General features: G+C 49.7%; 1 protein-coding gene across 1 annotated transcript in view; it reads left to right on the top strand.

The window, feature by feature from the left end:
* The window catches only part of DCAF5 (DDB1 and CUL4 associated factor 5), a 133,158-nt gene that overhangs the window by 109,199 nt on the left and 6,949 nt on the right, over nucleotides 1–17,010 (top strand). The window contains exon 7 of the mRNA XM_075329842.1: nucleotides 10,986–11,052. Within this exon, the coding sequence (XP_075185957.1) occupies nucleotides 10,986–11,052 (67 nt within the window). The remainder of the gene's footprint in view (nucleotides 1–10,985; nucleotides 11,053–17,010) is intronic.

Below are 17,010 nucleotides of genomic sequence, written 5' to 3' on the forward strand. Positions count from 1 at the left end.
CCGGAGGCCACACAAAGTATTACACTAAAAGTGTAACGCCCCTCCCCTTCTGCCTATACACCCCCCGTGCTCACGGGCTCCTCAGTTTTTATGCTTTGTGCGAAGGAGGCAGACATCCACGCATAGCTCCACAGCTTGGTCAGCAGCAGCTGCTGACCAGGTCGGATGGAAGAAAAGAGGGCCCTTAACAGGGCCCCCAGCATGCTCCCTTCTCACCCCACTTTGTCGGCGGTGTTGTTAAGGTTGAGGTACCCATTGCGGGTACACAGGCAGGAGCCACATGCTGTTTTCCTTCCCCATCCCTTAAGGGCTCTGGGTGAAGTGGGATCCGGAACGGTCTCTAGGCACATGGGACCGTGCTCCCTCCGCAGCCCCTGGGGAATCTGCTGGACAGGAGCCGGGTATCGTCAGGGACAAGGCCCTGCTACTATGAGGTACTCTGTGTCCCCGTGGGGACCGCGCATGGAGCGCTGGTGCCATACACATTACAGCACTGCTGGGTGTGTTAGTGCGCCGGACATGGAGCGCTTGTGCCAGACACTTTCCAGCACGGCTGGGTGTGTTAGTGCGCCGGACATGGGGCTCTTGTGCCAGACACTTTCCAGCACGGCTGGGTGTGTTAGTGCGCCGGACATGGAGCGCTTGTGGCAGACACTTTCCAGCACGGCTGGGTGTGTTAGTGCGCCGGACATGGAGCGCTTGTGCCAGACACTTTCCAGCACGGCTGGGTGTGTTAGTGCGCCGGACATGGAGCGCTTGGGCCAGACACTTTCCAGCACTGCTGGGTGTGTTAGTGCGCCGGACAGGGAGCACTTGTGCCAGACACTTTCCAGCACGGCTGGGTGTGTTAGTGCGCCGGACATGGAGCGCTTGTGCCAGACACTTTCCAGCACTGCTGGAGGTGTTAGTGCGCCGGGGAACTACCGCGCGGGCCGCGCTTATTGCCGGCCGCGCTTATAACTTTAGTCCCCGGCTTCTGCGGCCTAGTGTCGTTTATTCCCGCCCACAGGCCTGCCAGTCAGGGAAGGGGCGGGACGCTGCACGGATCGTCAGCGGAGGACTGGAGCATACATTAGTATCCTCCTCCCTCCTCACTCAGTACAGTGGGGCACTGGATTCCCGCACTTTTCTTGGGCACGCCCACGATCTCCTCCTCCCCACAGAACGCCGGCAGCCATTCCTGTCAGCGATTCAGACGCTGGAGATGAGAGACAACACACTGAGTACCGAAGTGTATATATATATATAGGCTTATAGGCTATACATTGCACTGTACGGTCGCTCTTTTGATTTTTGGCTATATCCCCTCCTGGTTGTTCTCAGAGGAGACAACATGTCATCTGTAAAAAGCAACGGTGCCAAAGCACAGGCGTACTTTGCAACCTGTACCTCATGTACAGCTGTACTACCGGCAGGTTCCACTGGCCCTCATTGTGTGCAATGCTCGGCCCTGTGGCACTTACTCAGCCGGAGCCTCTGCGACTGGTGGCCCAGATGGATCCACCTGCTACCACTGTCCAGGTGACAGGGACGGAGTTTGCAGCCTTTGCTGACAGACTGTCTGAGACTATGGATAAATGGTCTGCTAAAATACTGGAAGCATTGCAGTCCAGACCGGTGATTCAGGCCCCGGGCTCTATCCAATCCTGGACCCCTGGTCCTCCACAATTGGAACAGCAAAGTGCCCCTGGGGTATCCCATAGGTCCCAGGGTGAGGTCTCTGACACGGACCGCAGTCCCAGGCCGACCAACACTGTTCAGGGTCCCAGCAGGGGGACTCTCTGGAGGATGAAGCGGAGGTTTCAGATCAGGATTCTGATCCTGAAGCCGCTCTCAACCTACATACCCCTGAAGGTGACGCAGTAGTGAATGACCTTATAGCGACCATCAATCAGGTGTTGGATATTTCTCCCCCAGCTCCTCCAATTGAGGAGTCTGCTTCACAGGAGAAATTCCGTTTCAGGTTCCAGCGTACATTAAATATGTTTCTGGATCACTCTGGCTTCAGAGAGGCAATCCAGAAAAACCGAGACTGTCCAGACAAGCGTTTTTCCAAGCGTCTTAAGGACACACGTTATCCCTTCCCCCCCCGAGGTTGTCAAGGGCTGGACTCCGTGTCCTAAGGTGGATCCTCCAATCTCCAGACTGGCGGCTAGATCCATAGTTGCAGTGGAAGATGGGGCTTCTCTCAAAGATGCCACTGACAGACAGATGGAACTATGGTTGAAATCCATCTATGAAGCTATAGGCGTGTCCTTGCCCCAGCATTCGCTGCCGTATGGGCACTCCAAGCTATCTCAGCTTGTCAGGCGCAGATTATGCAATAACACGTACATCTGCCCCGCAAGTGGTGTCCTTAACCAATCAGGCGTCGGCGTTTGCGTCCTACGCCATTAATGCGATCCTGGACTCTGCGAGCTGTACGGCGGTGGCATCCGCCAACTCGGTGCTACTCCGCAGGGCCATGTGGCTACGTGAATGGAAGGCAGACTCTGCTTCCAAAAAGTTCTTAACCGGTTTGCCATTGGCTGGCGACCGCTTGTTTGGTGAGCGATTGGATGAAATCATTAAACAATCCAAGGGAAGGATTCATCCTTACCCCAGTCCAAACCAAACAGACCTTAACCACGGAAGGTACAATCGAGGTTTCGGTCCTTTCGGACCGCGGGCAGATCTCAATTTTCCTCGTCCAAAAGGCCTTAGAAAGATCAGAGGAACTCCGATGCATGGCGGTCTAAGTCACCAAAGCAGCCTCCTCATGACTTTCGGCCTCCTCAAACCGCATCCTCGGTCGGTGGCAGGCTCTCCCGCTTTGCGACGCCTGGCTGCCACAAGTAAAAGACCGATGGGTGAGAGACATTCTATCTCACGGTTACAGGATAGAGTTCAACTCTCGTCCTCCGACTCGTTTCTTCAGAACATCTACACCCCCCGACAAAGCCGAGGCTCCTATGCAGGCGGTGGGCACCCTGAAGGAGGAGGGAGTGGTGATCCCGGTTCCTCTTCAGCAACGGGGTCACGGTTTTTACTCCAACTTGTTCGTGGTGCCAAAAAAGGATGGATCCTTCCGTCCCGTTCTGGACCTAAAGCTGCTCAACAAGCATGTGAAAACCAGGCGGTTCCGGATGGAATCACTCCGCCCCGTCATCGCTTCAATGTCACAAGGAGATTTCCTGGCATCAATAGACATCAAAGATGCTTATCTCCACGTACCGATTGCGCCAGACCATCAGCGCTTCCTGCGCTTCGCCATAGGGGACGAACACCTTCAGTTTCGTGGCACTACCTTTTGGCCTGGCAACAGCCCCACGGGTCTTCACCAAGGTCATGGCAACAGTGGTGGCAATCCTACACTCTCGGGGACACTCGGTGATCCCTTACTTAGACGATCTACTTGTCAAGGCACCCTCTCAAGGGGCATGCCAACACAGCCTGAACATTGCTCTGGAAACTCTCCAGAGTTTCGGGTGGATCATCAATTTTCCAAGGTCAAATCTGACACCGGCCCTATCACTGACATATCTTGGCATGGAGTTTCATACTCTCTCAGCGATAGTGAAGCTTCCGCTGAACAAACAGCGTTCACTACAGACAGGGGTGCAATCTCTCCTTCTTGGTCAGTCACACCCCCTGAGGCGCCTCATGCACTTTCTAGGGAAGATGGTGGCAGCAATGGAGGCAGTTCCTTTTGCGCAGTTCCGTCTGCGCCCACTTCAATGGGACATTCTCCGCAAATGGGACAGGAAATCGACGTCCCTCGACAGGAACGTCTCCCTTTCTCGGGCAGCCAAAGCTTCCCTTCAGTGGTGGCTTTTTCCCACTTCTCTGTCGAAGGGGAAATCCTTCCTGCCCCCATCCTGGGCTGTGGTCACGATCAACCACCAAGGCGGGACATGCAGTCGGCAAGCCTTCCAGGAAGTTAGGCGGATTCTGCTGTGGGTGGAAGCCACAGCCTCCACCATATCCGCAGTCCAAATCCCGGGCGTAGAAGACTGGGAAGCGGACTTTCTTAGTCGCCAGGGCATGGACGCAGGGGAATGGTCCCTTCACCCGGACGGGTTTCAGGAGATCTGTTGCCGCTGGGGCATGCCGGATGTCGACCTAATGGCGTCCCGGCACAACAACAAGGTCCCGACGTTCATGGCACGGTCTCAAGATCACAGAGCTCTGGCGGCAGACGCCTTAGTTCGGGATTGGTCGCAGTTTCAACTCTCTTATGTGTTTCCTCCTCTGGCACTGTTGCCCAGAGTGTTACGCAAGATCAGGGCCGACTGCCGCCGCGCCATCCTCGTCGCTCCAGACTGCCGAGGACGTCGTGGTACCCGGATCTGTGGCATCTCACGGTCGACCAACCGTGGGCATTACCAGACCGACCAGACTTGCTGTCTCAAGGGCCGTTTTTTCCATCTGAATTCTGCGGCCCTGAACCTGACTGTGTGGCCATTGAGTCCTGGATCCTAGAAAAGGGTTTGTCACTAGGCTCCCTTAAGGGACAAGTCTCAGCGCTCTCTGTGTTTTTTCAGAAGCGCCTAGCCAGACTTCCACAGGTACGCACGTTCCTGCAGGGGGTTTGTCACATCGTACCTCCTTACAAGCGTCCGTTAGAACCCTGGGTTCTGAACAGGGTGCTGATGGTTCTTCAGAAACCACCGTTCGAGCCAATGAGGGATATCTCTCTCTCACGCCTTTCGCAGAAGGTGGTTTTCCTAGTAGCAGTCACTTCGCTTCGGAGAGTGTCTGAGCTAGCAGCGCTGTCATGCAAAGCCCCTTCCTGGTGTTTCACCAGGACAAGGTGGTTCTGCGTCCGGTTCCGGACTTTCTCCCTAAGGTGGTATCCCCCTTTTCATCTCAATCAGGATATCTCCTTAGGGTACTTTCACACATCCGGATTTTTGCTCTGCGGCACAATACGGCGTTCTGCAGAAAAACCGCAACCGGCTTTTGTAACGCCGATTGCGGTTTTTTTTGCATTGACTTACATTAGTGCCGCATTGTGCCGTAGGGGCTTGCGTTCGGTCCGGTTTTTGCCGCATGCGGCAGATTTAGCCGATGCGGCGGCCGGATCGAACGTACCCTGCAACGTTTTTTGCTCCGGCAAAAAACACCGCATCGCGCCGCATCCGGCCGCTGCGGCGCATTTTTCAATGCATCCCTATGGAGGCCGGATGCGGCGCGATGCGGAAAAAACCGCATCCGGTCGCCGCATGCGGTATTTTCCACTGCGCATGCTCAGTAGCATGCCGCAACCGGAAAAAACCGGACCGGCCGCATGTAAAAACTTATGCAAAGGATGCGGTGTTTTCACCGCATCCGTTGCATAGTTTTCACAGCCGGATTGAGCCGCAGGGCTCAAACCGGATGTGTGAAAGTAGCCTTACCCTCTTTTTGTCCTCATCCGGTTCACCAATGTGAAAAGGATTTGCACTTGTTAGATCTGGTGAGAGCACTCAGATTCTACATTTCTCGTACGGCGCCCCTGCGCCGCTCGGATGCACTCTTTGTCCTTGTCGCTGGCCAGCGTAAAGGGACACAAGCTTCCAAGTCAACCCTGGCTCGGTGGATCAAGGAACCAATTCTCGAGGCTTATCGTTCCTCCGGGCTTCCGGTTCCCTCAGGGCTGAAGGCCCATTCTACCAGGGCCGTGGGAGCGTCCTGGGCTTTGCGGCACCAGGCTACGGCTCAGCAGGTGTGTCAGGCGGCTACCTGGTCGAGCCTGCACACTTTCACGAAACACTATCAGGTGCATACCTATGCTTCGGCAGATGCCAGCCTAGGTAGGCGAGTCCTTCAGGCGGCGGTTGCCCACCTGTAGGACGGAGCCGGTTGCGGCTCTATTATGAGGTATTCTTTTACCCACCCAGGGACTGCTTTTGGACGTCCCAATTGTCTGGGTCTCCCAATGGAGCGACAAAGAAGAAGGGAATTTTGTTTACTTACCGTAAATTCCTTTTCTTCTAGCTCCAATTGGGAGACCCAGCACCCGCCCCTGTTTTTTTGTGTACACATGTTGTTCATGTTGAATGGTTTCAGTTCTCCGATATTCCTTCGGATTGAATTTACTTTAAACCAATTATAATTTTTTCCTCCTTCTTGCTTTTGCACCAAAACTGAGGAGCCCGTGAGCACGGGGGGTGTATAGGCAGAAGGGGAGGGGCGTTACACTTTTAGTGTAATACTTTGTGTGGCCTCCGGAGGCATAGCTATACACCCAATTGTCTGGGTCTCCCAATTGGAGCTAGAAGAAAAGGAATTTACGGTAAGTAAACAAAATTCCCTTCTTGTCAATTATTTCCACCCTTTGGGTTAAGTTCTGACTGAGTGGATGAGATTTATAGAAATCTCCAGCCCACTGTGCTTCTTTGTTACATGGCGTAATCTCACCTGCAGTGTTCGTTGCAAGTTTGCAAAATGTGGGTAAGCTGAGGTTTATGTGCAGGTTTAGCTCATAAAACTGCATTAGATCTGGAGAATCCGCAGGTAAATAATGCATATAATCCGCACAAGACTGTATCACTAAGTTTTGTCAAAGCCAAATACCAGGAAGTATAAAAAATAAAGCAGCTTTATTTAACCCCTTCACGAAAAAGGACGTACCTATTCGTCCTTGGTCGTGTATGTCCCTTTAATGAAGGCTCGTACGGCCCCGCACTCCCTCATCCCCACCTAGCATTGTCAGTGTTAAAGGACTGGCTGGGTGTGACCCTGCACTTTAAACCAGAGTGCGGTACTCAGGTCACCGGAAGTCATATTGTGGGAACCCGGGTATGGCCTCTGATGAACTGAGTGATTTCACTGTTGCCAGCTGGGTCTCACTTGTCAGTGTTTCCTGGAGCCTGGAGAGATCGAATATGTTTTCGTTCTCTCCAGGCTCAGATGTAGCAGAGCCAGGACCGTCGTGGGACGTCGTGTGGATTACGGAGGAACTTCAAGGGTCTTTTTGGGTTTAATAAAGAGGGGAAAGAGGGTGCTGTATTTTATTTCAATTAAAGGATTTTTCTCGGTGTTGGTGTTTATTTGTTTTTACTTTCAGGATTAGTGATAGGGGGGTCTCATAGATCCCTACCCATCACTAATTCTCGGCTTGATGACAGTTGTGCAATGTCATTAACCCCTTATTACCCAGATTGCCACTGCACCAGGGCAACCAGGAAGAGTTGGGTAAAACGTAGGGATTGTCTTATCTAATGGATATGACAATTCCGGGACGGCTGCAGACTGCTATTCCTAAGCTGGGGGGGTGGTCCCCAATACTCATGGGCTTACCCAGCCTGAGAATACCAGCCTCCAGCTTTATTTTGGCTGGGTATCAAAATTGGGGGGACCAGACATCGTTTTTTGTTTGTTTTTTTTTTCCAATTATATATTTAAATGAAAAAACAAAAAGCCATATGCGGTTCCTCTTATTTTGATACACAGCCAAGTTACGCCCACGGCTGGGGGCAGCAGCATGTAGCCGTGGTTTTATCTGTGCCGGTATCACTATAGGGGGGAGCCCTACGCCATTTTTTTTTTTTAATTTATTTTTACACTTCACTAGAAGCATGCAGACAGCGCCGCCTGTTATTCCAGCCAATCACAGACGCTGTTAGAGAGGGTGGGGGTGTGGTCTACCGGCAGCCAATCAGAGGAAAGCAGTGAATATGTATGAGGAGGAGTGATGAGTGGACCTGGAAGTAGCATTACAGCCGCGCGGAAGGCTCAGTAAGTTGGTAAGTATATTGCTCCTGGTTTAACCCTTTAAAGCAGGAGCAATATACTTACCAACTTATTGAGCCTCCCGCGCGGCTGTAATGCTACTTCCGGGTCCTTTCTTTAATAAAAAATATATATATATATATATATATATATATATATATACATATATATATATATATAATATAAAATTATTTATCTGGGTGGCTAAACCCGAACAGTAACACAGAGTTCCCTGAGAACACCTGGTGTTTGGATGCCAAATTTTACAGTTTGGGTTTGTTCATCACTAATTACGACACAAAAATTGTACAAAAAATGTCGGCCTTGCTCTTTTTCTGCCATTTTACTGCACTTAGATTTTCTTTCCGTTTTTCTGTACATCGTATGCTAAAATGAATAATGTCATTTAAAACTACAAATCATCCTTCAAAAACCAAGACACAGTCTATAGGAAAATAAAGCAGTTATGACACTGAGAAGAGGAAAAAACGGAAGCGGTGTGCTGTGGTAAGGCGAGGAGGTTTTGTAACCGTGTAAGACATGCTAATAAACATCATGGTGCGTGTTTTCCTAGTTGTACATGCTGCGCTTTTCATTAATCTGAGGCCCAGACGGGGTAACCACAAGTCTCATTCATGCCTTTGCATCACTATCCACTCCCACCGTCATTGCTAAATTTCAGTAGGAGCTAACGAGGAATGCACCATCTGCCTTTAGGCCAAATTCTGTGTAAACAGAGCCAGCTGACAGTCTGCCTGTAATTTGGCATCAGACAGGAGAAGAATTCCTGGTCTCTGCACCCACCATGAATGTTCCTGGCTGCACAGCCCCATGCTTAGCATACTTATGGATTATGGCTCGGAGAACTTTGCTCTAAATCATATACATTTATTGTCTCTGTCAATTTGGATGGGCGCAGGATCGCTCCGGTGTCACAGTCCAAGGAGAATAACCGTATTTTGCACGCCGTTTTTACATACCGGGCCCCAGTGATTTAGATGGTAGCGCTCACCTTCCTGATTTTGACACACAGCCCTGAAACTTTTCTAAAATTTTGCTTCCATGTAAGGCAGCTTCTGCTTACCGGTGCCTGAAGGCTTCCCCCACCCCCTGTAATTGCTTCCAGTAAAAAAATGCAGCCCTCATGAAATGAAAGCAGGACTCTGGTTTTCATGGCTTCTGTTCACATTCCTCCCAGACATCAGAACATGCTTTCAGCCCATATCAGATAATCTGTCAACGCCCGCCTATGGGGTTTCAATGGCAGGAGGTAAAAGACTTTTCAGTCTTGGTTTTTTTCTGCAGCACATGGAATGTACCAGCTTGTGTATATGGATGCTGTAGTAGAAACTGTACCATTAAAATCAGGCAGGGAGGATCTATGTACCATGCATTGGTGCAGCTGCCCCAAAGGTAAAGGGGGCACACTCCTACCTCCAGAGCAGCACGCAGCTCCAGTTGCAGACACATTTGCACCCAACTCATCATTTGCGTTTTTCCTTATTAAAGGACCACTCCAGACCCTCATATGTCCGGTGTGTAAATTCAGAGTAAATATGCGAGGCGTTTCATATCGAATATGTAGAAGAAAAATAAACAGATGTTTCTCCGCTTCTAACAGGCGCTATATTAGTTTTATACCAGTACTAAATGTAATTAGAGTGAATGAATGGTTGTAAATGTTTGTTCTCACCTGACACCCATACACGCTTGGTCCTTCATGTTTATTTCTGTAGGCAGATTAATGTTGTCACACCTCTCTCTGCTCTTATTTCCTAAGACAACAAAGAGTCGGGCATGTCCAAATCCAACATGTCTGATCTTCCAATTCCCTGACAGCAGACATCTGGGGACCAAGCACATTAGATTTTTAGCTGATAGGCTAAAGGGCCATGGTTTTGATTATTCTAGGTTCACATTTCCGTTGTTTTGCATCAGTCACCTGCATTGTTTGACGCTTGTGACTGATGCGTTGTACAACGGGTGACAAGAATTGGAATTCATTGTCACATAAAGCGGATTCCGTTGTAAAACGTGAGAGAGAACAATCAGCTGATCGTTCACAGTAGCTGGCCGTTGGCTTTTGAGAGCAATCAGCTGATCACCCGACCACCGGCTTTTGAGTGCGATCAGATGATCTCCCGGCTATTGTGAATGATCGCTCTCATAAGCCGGCCGCCGGGAGATCAGCTGATCGCTCTCATAAGCCGGCCGCCGGGAGATCAGCTGATCGCTCACAGAAGCCGGCCGCCGGGTGATCAGCTGATCGCTCACAGAAGGCGGCCGCCGGGTGATCAGCTAATCGCTCTCATTAGCTGGCCGCCGGGAGATCAGCTGATTGCTCACAGAAGATCAGCTGATTGTTCGGCCGCCGAGAGAGAGCATGCGCAGCGAAAACAAAAGGATTCCGCTGTTCAAAAAACGCTACATGCTGCGTTCCTGCTGCCCGACGGTCAGTCGCTCCACACAGCGCAACGCAGCGTCATCAGTCACAATCCGCCACTCATACAAGTCTATGTGAAACAATGGAATCCGCCAAACGGATTGCGTTGTTTATCAAAGCGGCGGATTGTGACTGATCATAAACAACGGAAATGTGAACCTATCCTAAGTCAGATGTGTACCTGTAAAAAGTATGGCAGTATGTGGAGTGTGTACATATCACCATCCTCCTCCTGGTTCGCTCTTTAGGCTTCCCGATCACTATACATCATTACATTCCTTATTCGCAGGTCACGTGTTTGTGTGTCTCACACAGCTATAGTCTGGCAGTTATCACTTCCGACTCCCCCATAACATTACTGTTAACCTGTATTTCCTGTGACCGCAGACGTCGTGGGGGACGGTCTGGCTGCCGCCCCAGATACATGAGAGTGCTGATTATTCCGGCCAAAGTCAGCAGCTCCTCTTGGCAAGAATGTGTCACGGGACCGTTCATCGCACTTATTAAGTTGTACAGTCCATGTCTATTTCTAACAAGTATGTCCTCCTTGGATTTACTTGTATCCTGCGTTAAATCCATCGGGATCTTTTGCTGATTGTTCGGATGATGTAACGGGGATTATGTCTCACTAGCTTTACTGCCTAAAAACGTGACTATGAATGGAAAGTGAAGCGTATCTTGTGTGTCATGTAGGACAGATGTATGCGAGTCTGCACCGCGCTCCTTTCATGAGGGTATTAATATATTGCACATCTCTCTCCCATGTATTATACACCTATAGATGGGTGTGAGTAGAGATATTCCTATAGTTTGTGGTTGTGGGTTAATTTTTATTGTTGTTTTTCAGTTCATCCTCTCCGGCTCAGATGATTTCAACCTGTACATGTGGAAGATCCCATCCAACCCAGAAGCAGGTGTGTATACGAGACCTTTTCAACACCTTCGTGACTTGGTTATTTTCCGTTTCGTCTTTTTTTTGTTGTTTTTGTTTTTTCACCACTCTTCCCAAAAAAACATATTTTTATTTATTTTTAACCTTTTAGTCCACATAGTCATAAAAGGGTTAGTTATTTGCGAGATTAATTGTATTTTTGAATGACACCATTAATTTTATCATGTGGTGCATGGGAAAGTGGTAAAATCTCAAAGTGCATTGAAATTAAAAAAAAAAAAAAAGTGCAATTCCACAATGATTTTTTTTTTTTTATTTACCCTGTTCATTATTCGGTAAAACTGACCTGACCATATGATTCCCCTAGTAATTTATGGGTACGCAGATAACAAACATGTATAGTGTTTTTTTTATTTAAGTTTGAGGGGAAAAAATCTGAAATTTGTAAAAAAAAAAAAAAAAAAAAAGTAAATAAATCTTGCTTGGGTCACTATTTTTCGAGGCCCATAACATTTTCATTTTGTGAGATATGGGGCTGTATGAAGACTTATTTTTTGTTCCATGATCTCCTGTTTTTACTGATACCATTTCTGGATAGATTAATGTTGTGGTGGGCAAAAAAATATAATTCTGGCATTTAGATTTTTTTCTTGTTACACTGTTTATCGATAGGATTAATTTACCATATTTTTCGTTTTATAAGACGCACAGGATTATAAGACGCACCCCAAATTTAGAGATAAAAAAGGTTACAAAAAAAAATAAGGGGTCAGTTTTATAGTCCAGTGGTGTCTTACCAGGAGGGGGGGGGGGTGACAACGGTGGTGGAGCTAGGTCACAGGAGGCAGGGGCGGTGGTGGAGCAGGTTGATGCTGGAGGCGGTGCAGTGAGGGGCTCAGATGCTCACTGCGGGCACTGCTATGTTTGGTGCTCACTGCATGCGGCGAGGTACGGGCCATTCTGAAGATGTCGGCAGTGCGGGTTTCAAAGAAATGGCAGCCGGAGTCGGCACGTGCACAGAGGAGAGCTTGAGCCGAGAGCTCCATCTGCGTACGCGACGACTCTGGGCACCATTATTTCATGAACTTACCACCGACATCTTCAGAATGGCCTGTGCCTTGCTGCCCGCACAGAGCCTCTTTGCCTGCCCGCCCGCCACACAGAGCCTCTCTGCCTGCCTGCCCGCCACACAGAGCCTCTGTGCCTGCCTGCCCGCCCGCCGCACAGCACCTCTCTGCCTGCCCGCCCGCCACACAGAGCCTCTCTACCTGCCCGCCCGCCACACAGAGCCTCGCTGCCTGCCCGCCCGCCACACAGAGCCTCTGTGCCTGCCCGCCCGCCGCACAGCACCTCTCTGCCTGCCCGCCCGCCACACAGAGCCTCTCTGCCTGCCCGCCCGCCACACAGAGCCTCTCTGCCTGCCTGCCCGCCACACAGAGCCTCTGTGCCTGCCTGCCCGCCCGCCGCACAGCACCTCTCTGCCTGCCCGCCCGCCACACAGAGCCTCTCTGCCTGCCCGCCCGCCTCACAGAGCTGCACTGCCTGCCCGCCCACCACGCAAAGCCTCACTACCTGCCCGCCCGCCGCACAGAACCGCGCTTCCCGCCTTCCACACAGAGTAGGGCTGCAGAGAGCAGCGCCCACAGCACAGCTTAGCCCCTGCCTCCCGTGACCCCGCTCCACAGCTACATTCGGATTTTAAGATGCACCCCTCTTTTTCCTCCCAAATTTTTGGGAGGAAAAGTGCATCTTATAGTCCGAAAAATACGGTATTTCATGGTTTGATAGATCAGACTTTTATGAAAATCAGGGACACAACATATAACATGTACGCGTATGTTGTGAAGTGGTTAAACCGCTCATACCCATTATGTAACCTGTACATAGGAAGTTTCTAGCCTTGCTTCACCCAGCAAAAGACAAGCCGTGATGAAAAAGCAACAATGTATTTTAGAGACTTTTTTTGCCACCACTGGCATGGAGTTGTGGTTTAGGCCAGTTTCACACATCCGGCTTTTCGACGTTTTGCCGGTTCCGGCGCACGCCAGTACAGTGTATACAGTACAGTGTATACAGTACAGTTGCAGCGCTGTAACTTCCGGGTCACATGCTCCGGTCACATGACAGTATGTGACTGGAGCTTGTCGCGCTGCCAGTGTACTGTATACACTGTACTGGCGTGCGCCAGAAGCGGCAAACCGGCGAAAAGCTGGATGTGTGAAACTAGCCTTAGTCAGACTGGGCTATGATTTCATCCCTTCCCCAGGCTATTTTCACCTTCTTGACCCGGCAAATTTTTTCAATACCTGACCAGTGTCAGTTTGAGGTATAACTCTGGAAACGGATCCCGGTGATTCTGAGATTGTTTTTTCGTGACATATTGTGCTTCATGTTAGTGGTTAATTTAGGATGTTAATTTTTTGCATTTGTATGTGAAAATATTTTCAAACTTTGTTTTTATGCCCTTAAACCAGAGGATTATGTCACACAAAATAGTTAATAAATAACAATTGCCACATGTCTACTTTACATCAGTGCAATTTTTGAAACCTATGGGGTTTTTTCGTTATGAAGTCAAAAGGGTTCAAAGTTTATCAGCAATTTCTAATTTTTCCACGTCAGGTCCTACTCATGACCGGGTCTCACAGGCAATCCGTCCCTGGGTGACCCCACTGCCATTATTTAACACAGGGTCTCACAGGCAATCCATCCCCGGGTGACCCCACTGCCATTATTTAGCACATGGTCACCATGTAGACCATTGCCACAACACAATCAGAATTATGTTGTGCTGATCAGAGCAAAGAGAGAGCCCCCTCCCTCTACACGCCAATCGATGCCGCTGCCGCTATTCACAGCGGCATCAGATGGGTTAAACACCCCCGATCGGTGCGAGGACTGATTGCGGGCGCTACACAGCAGAGTGTCAGCTATGACACATAGCTGACAATTGCTGATGATTTTCCAGCATCGCATATGGTTTGCAGGAACAGACCACTTGTAGCACTGTACATTTACAGAAGATGTCGTGACGGAGATAAGAGACAAATTGCATAAAAAAAAATTACGTCAACAACTGGATCAACATGTTAGGTTAGGTCATGGGTTGAACTCGACGGACTTGAAGCGTACGAATCTCCAGGATTTTCCTGTGTAATCTAAAGCCAGTGCTATACTGGCGCTATCACACTGATTCTATACATACCTTTAGTTTTCAGCTGGGATTTATAGGTTTCGAAACACAAGCAAGGAAAGATTATAAAATGAGCAGCTTTTTGAGTGGCAGCAGCTGCCAATCAGCTGATAGCTGGGGTGGGTTACATAGTGAATCCCGCCCCCACTGCCTGTCCATCCTCCCCCTTTTATTTATGCTAATTCTATTATAGAGTCGTTTTACTAAGCGGCTAGAAGGACCTGTGCTGATGTCATACCAATGTGACCAGAAGGGGCGGGGTCCCAGCCAACATAGCTGATACCAGGAAGCCACATTATTATTTTTCTGTTGGCTGATCTTCCGCCCCTTCTGGTCACAGGGGTATGACATCAGCACAAGTCCTTCTAGCCACTTAGCAAAACGATTCTATATAATAGCATTAGCATAAATAACAGATAGGGGGAGGATGGACAGGCAAGGGGCGGGAATCACTATCAAAACCGACCCCAGCTATCAGCTGATAGGCAGCTGCTGCCATTCAAAAAGCTGCTCATTTTACAAACTTTACTTGCTTGTGTTTCAAAACCTATACATCCGAGCTGACAACTAAAGGTATGTATAGAATTAATGAGCCTGATAGTGCCAGTATAGCACTGGCTTTAGGTTATATAGGAAAATCCTGGTGATTGGTGTGCTTCATTCAACCTTAAAGACTATGAAACTTGGTTTAAAGTAAGCTAACAAGGAGATGGTGTAGACTGCACAGTGTAAGGATTTGCCAAATGAATCATCCAGCATGCGCCACTGATAAATAAGACTCCTCTATTCTAATTTTACATTGGGGATTTCCAATTCTAAAATTATTTTAAAATCTACTTCCAAGGCTACTACAATGTAGTAATAATGTTCCCCCAAAACTTTTGTATGCTCTCTCACTTTTCCTACATGTAGTAGAAACGTGAGCAGAAATTGGGTATATACCGCGCCGATACTCAATGGTATATTGATATAATCTCTTTATTGTTCGTACAGGTCTACGTGTTTCAGAGACATCTGTCTCCTTTCCTCAGGACATCAAAAGAACAATCATTGTTCTTTTGATGTGACTATATCATATGCCATATTCTCAAGTGGTCTCTTGAGCAGCTCACAGCTCTGCAGTCTCCTTACTTCCGTGTTGCTTTGTGGTGGGCACTTCCTCCTTGAGTGACCGTTCTGGTCAGGAGCTCCATCCTGCTAGAACACATTAACAGTATGGTAGTGTTTGTTCTGAGTTAATATTGATACCTGCTCAACAAACTGGGGATTGTGATTCTACGGGACAGATCAGATCCCTATCAAGAGCTGAGAGAGAGGTGAGCAAATGAGCTGGAGAGAACTGACCGGGAGGTCAAGAGTTAATTCCTCTTCTGGAATGTAACGACTGCAAACACTGGGCCCGGCTCCCTGGAAACAAGCTGTACGCTATGTAAGATAAATGTTCTTGTTGCGGTTCGGGAACAGACCACGGCAAAGGGGGCTGCTGGAGACGCTCGGATTCGGGCGGTTGCTGTGGCTCGAGTGGCAGCCGGACCCGGGCTCGTGCAGCAGTCCATCACCCACAACTGAATAAGGGGGTGTTATTTACAGGGGAGAGTTTGTCAGTGACGTCACCCGTGGGTTGCGGTGATTGTTGGTGACACCGCCGCTGCCTTGGTATGGGGTGCCCGGGGCTGATGGAGCGGGGCAGCAGGATGGTATCCCCTCCACGGGTAGGGGAGGTGTAGTCCCGGGGCCCAGGTGTAGGTTGAGTAGAGTGCTGGGACGCAGTCTGCAGAGCTGGACCGGGTGATACCTGTGTACTCACTGTTTTTGAATAAATCACACAGAGTCCAGATAGTAAACCAACGGCCGGATACTGGTAGCCTCCGGAGGGGTGCGCTCGAGTCCCGCACATCGGTGAACAGAACAGGGGCCCTCCCTCCTGCACTCTAGTTTGGTGTCTCGTGTGTTGACTTGTCCGCATGAAACGGGAAAAGTCCACTCCCGGTGTCTTTGCTGTGGGACCTGTGGCCCGCGAGATCTGACCCTTGGGATTTTAGCAGGCACTTGCAGACACCCTATCCGCCGTGTTGGGCTTCCGTCTCGCTCTATCTGGGCTGCTAGTGGGACAAGACTTGGAATCTTGTCCCCTGCTGGTTAATCGGAAAGGTGTTTGCAGCTGTCCTCGCCCTGGGGTCCAGGTACCCCGGCTGTGCACGGCCTCCGGACCGGATTCCCGCTGTCAGCATCGGCGGGCTACAACAACCCTGCCCCGGTCCACTTAAGGTCTCCCGCGATTGGATTTCCGTCGCCTGTGGCCCTGCTCTGCCGTCTGGCACCTAGTCAGCTTAGGTAGTCCAGTAGTCCGGGAGCTACAACCCCCGACCATCACCACTCTCACTTCCTCTGTCAGCACTCAACTGCCCCCCTTGACTGTCGTGTTCCCTCCCCTAACACCTCAGGACCCCTAGGTGGGCGTCACCATCTGCCTGGCCCCGCCCACTGGTGTGTCCCTATTGTCCTGGGGGGGTGACTAGGCTTTTGTGGCTGGTGTATGTACCTGTGTGTGGGGTTGTGTTGGTAGGACAAGGAGGAGAGAGTCCTGCATCTGGAAGATGGATGCAGTCTCCTGTGACAACCTGATTTTGTCAGGGCGTCACACTCTCATTGCAGTAACATGACAGCACGTCAATTGCAAACTTGCTTATTTTCATGCTGTCTAATTAAAGCAGTTTAATTATATAAGAATACCACTTTCATGTCACAGGTGTAACTTATGTCTCCCAGTAAAGCTTCCCCCGTATA

This window comes from Anomaloglossus baeobatrachus, chromosome 12 (assembly GCF_048569485.1).
Source record: "Anomaloglossus baeobatrachus isolate aAnoBae1 chromosome 12, aAnoBae1.hap1, whole genome shotgun sequence".
NCBI classification, from domain to species: domain Eukaryota; kingdom Metazoa; phylum Chordata; class Amphibia; order Anura; family Aromobatidae; genus Anomaloglossus; species Anomaloglossus baeobatrachus.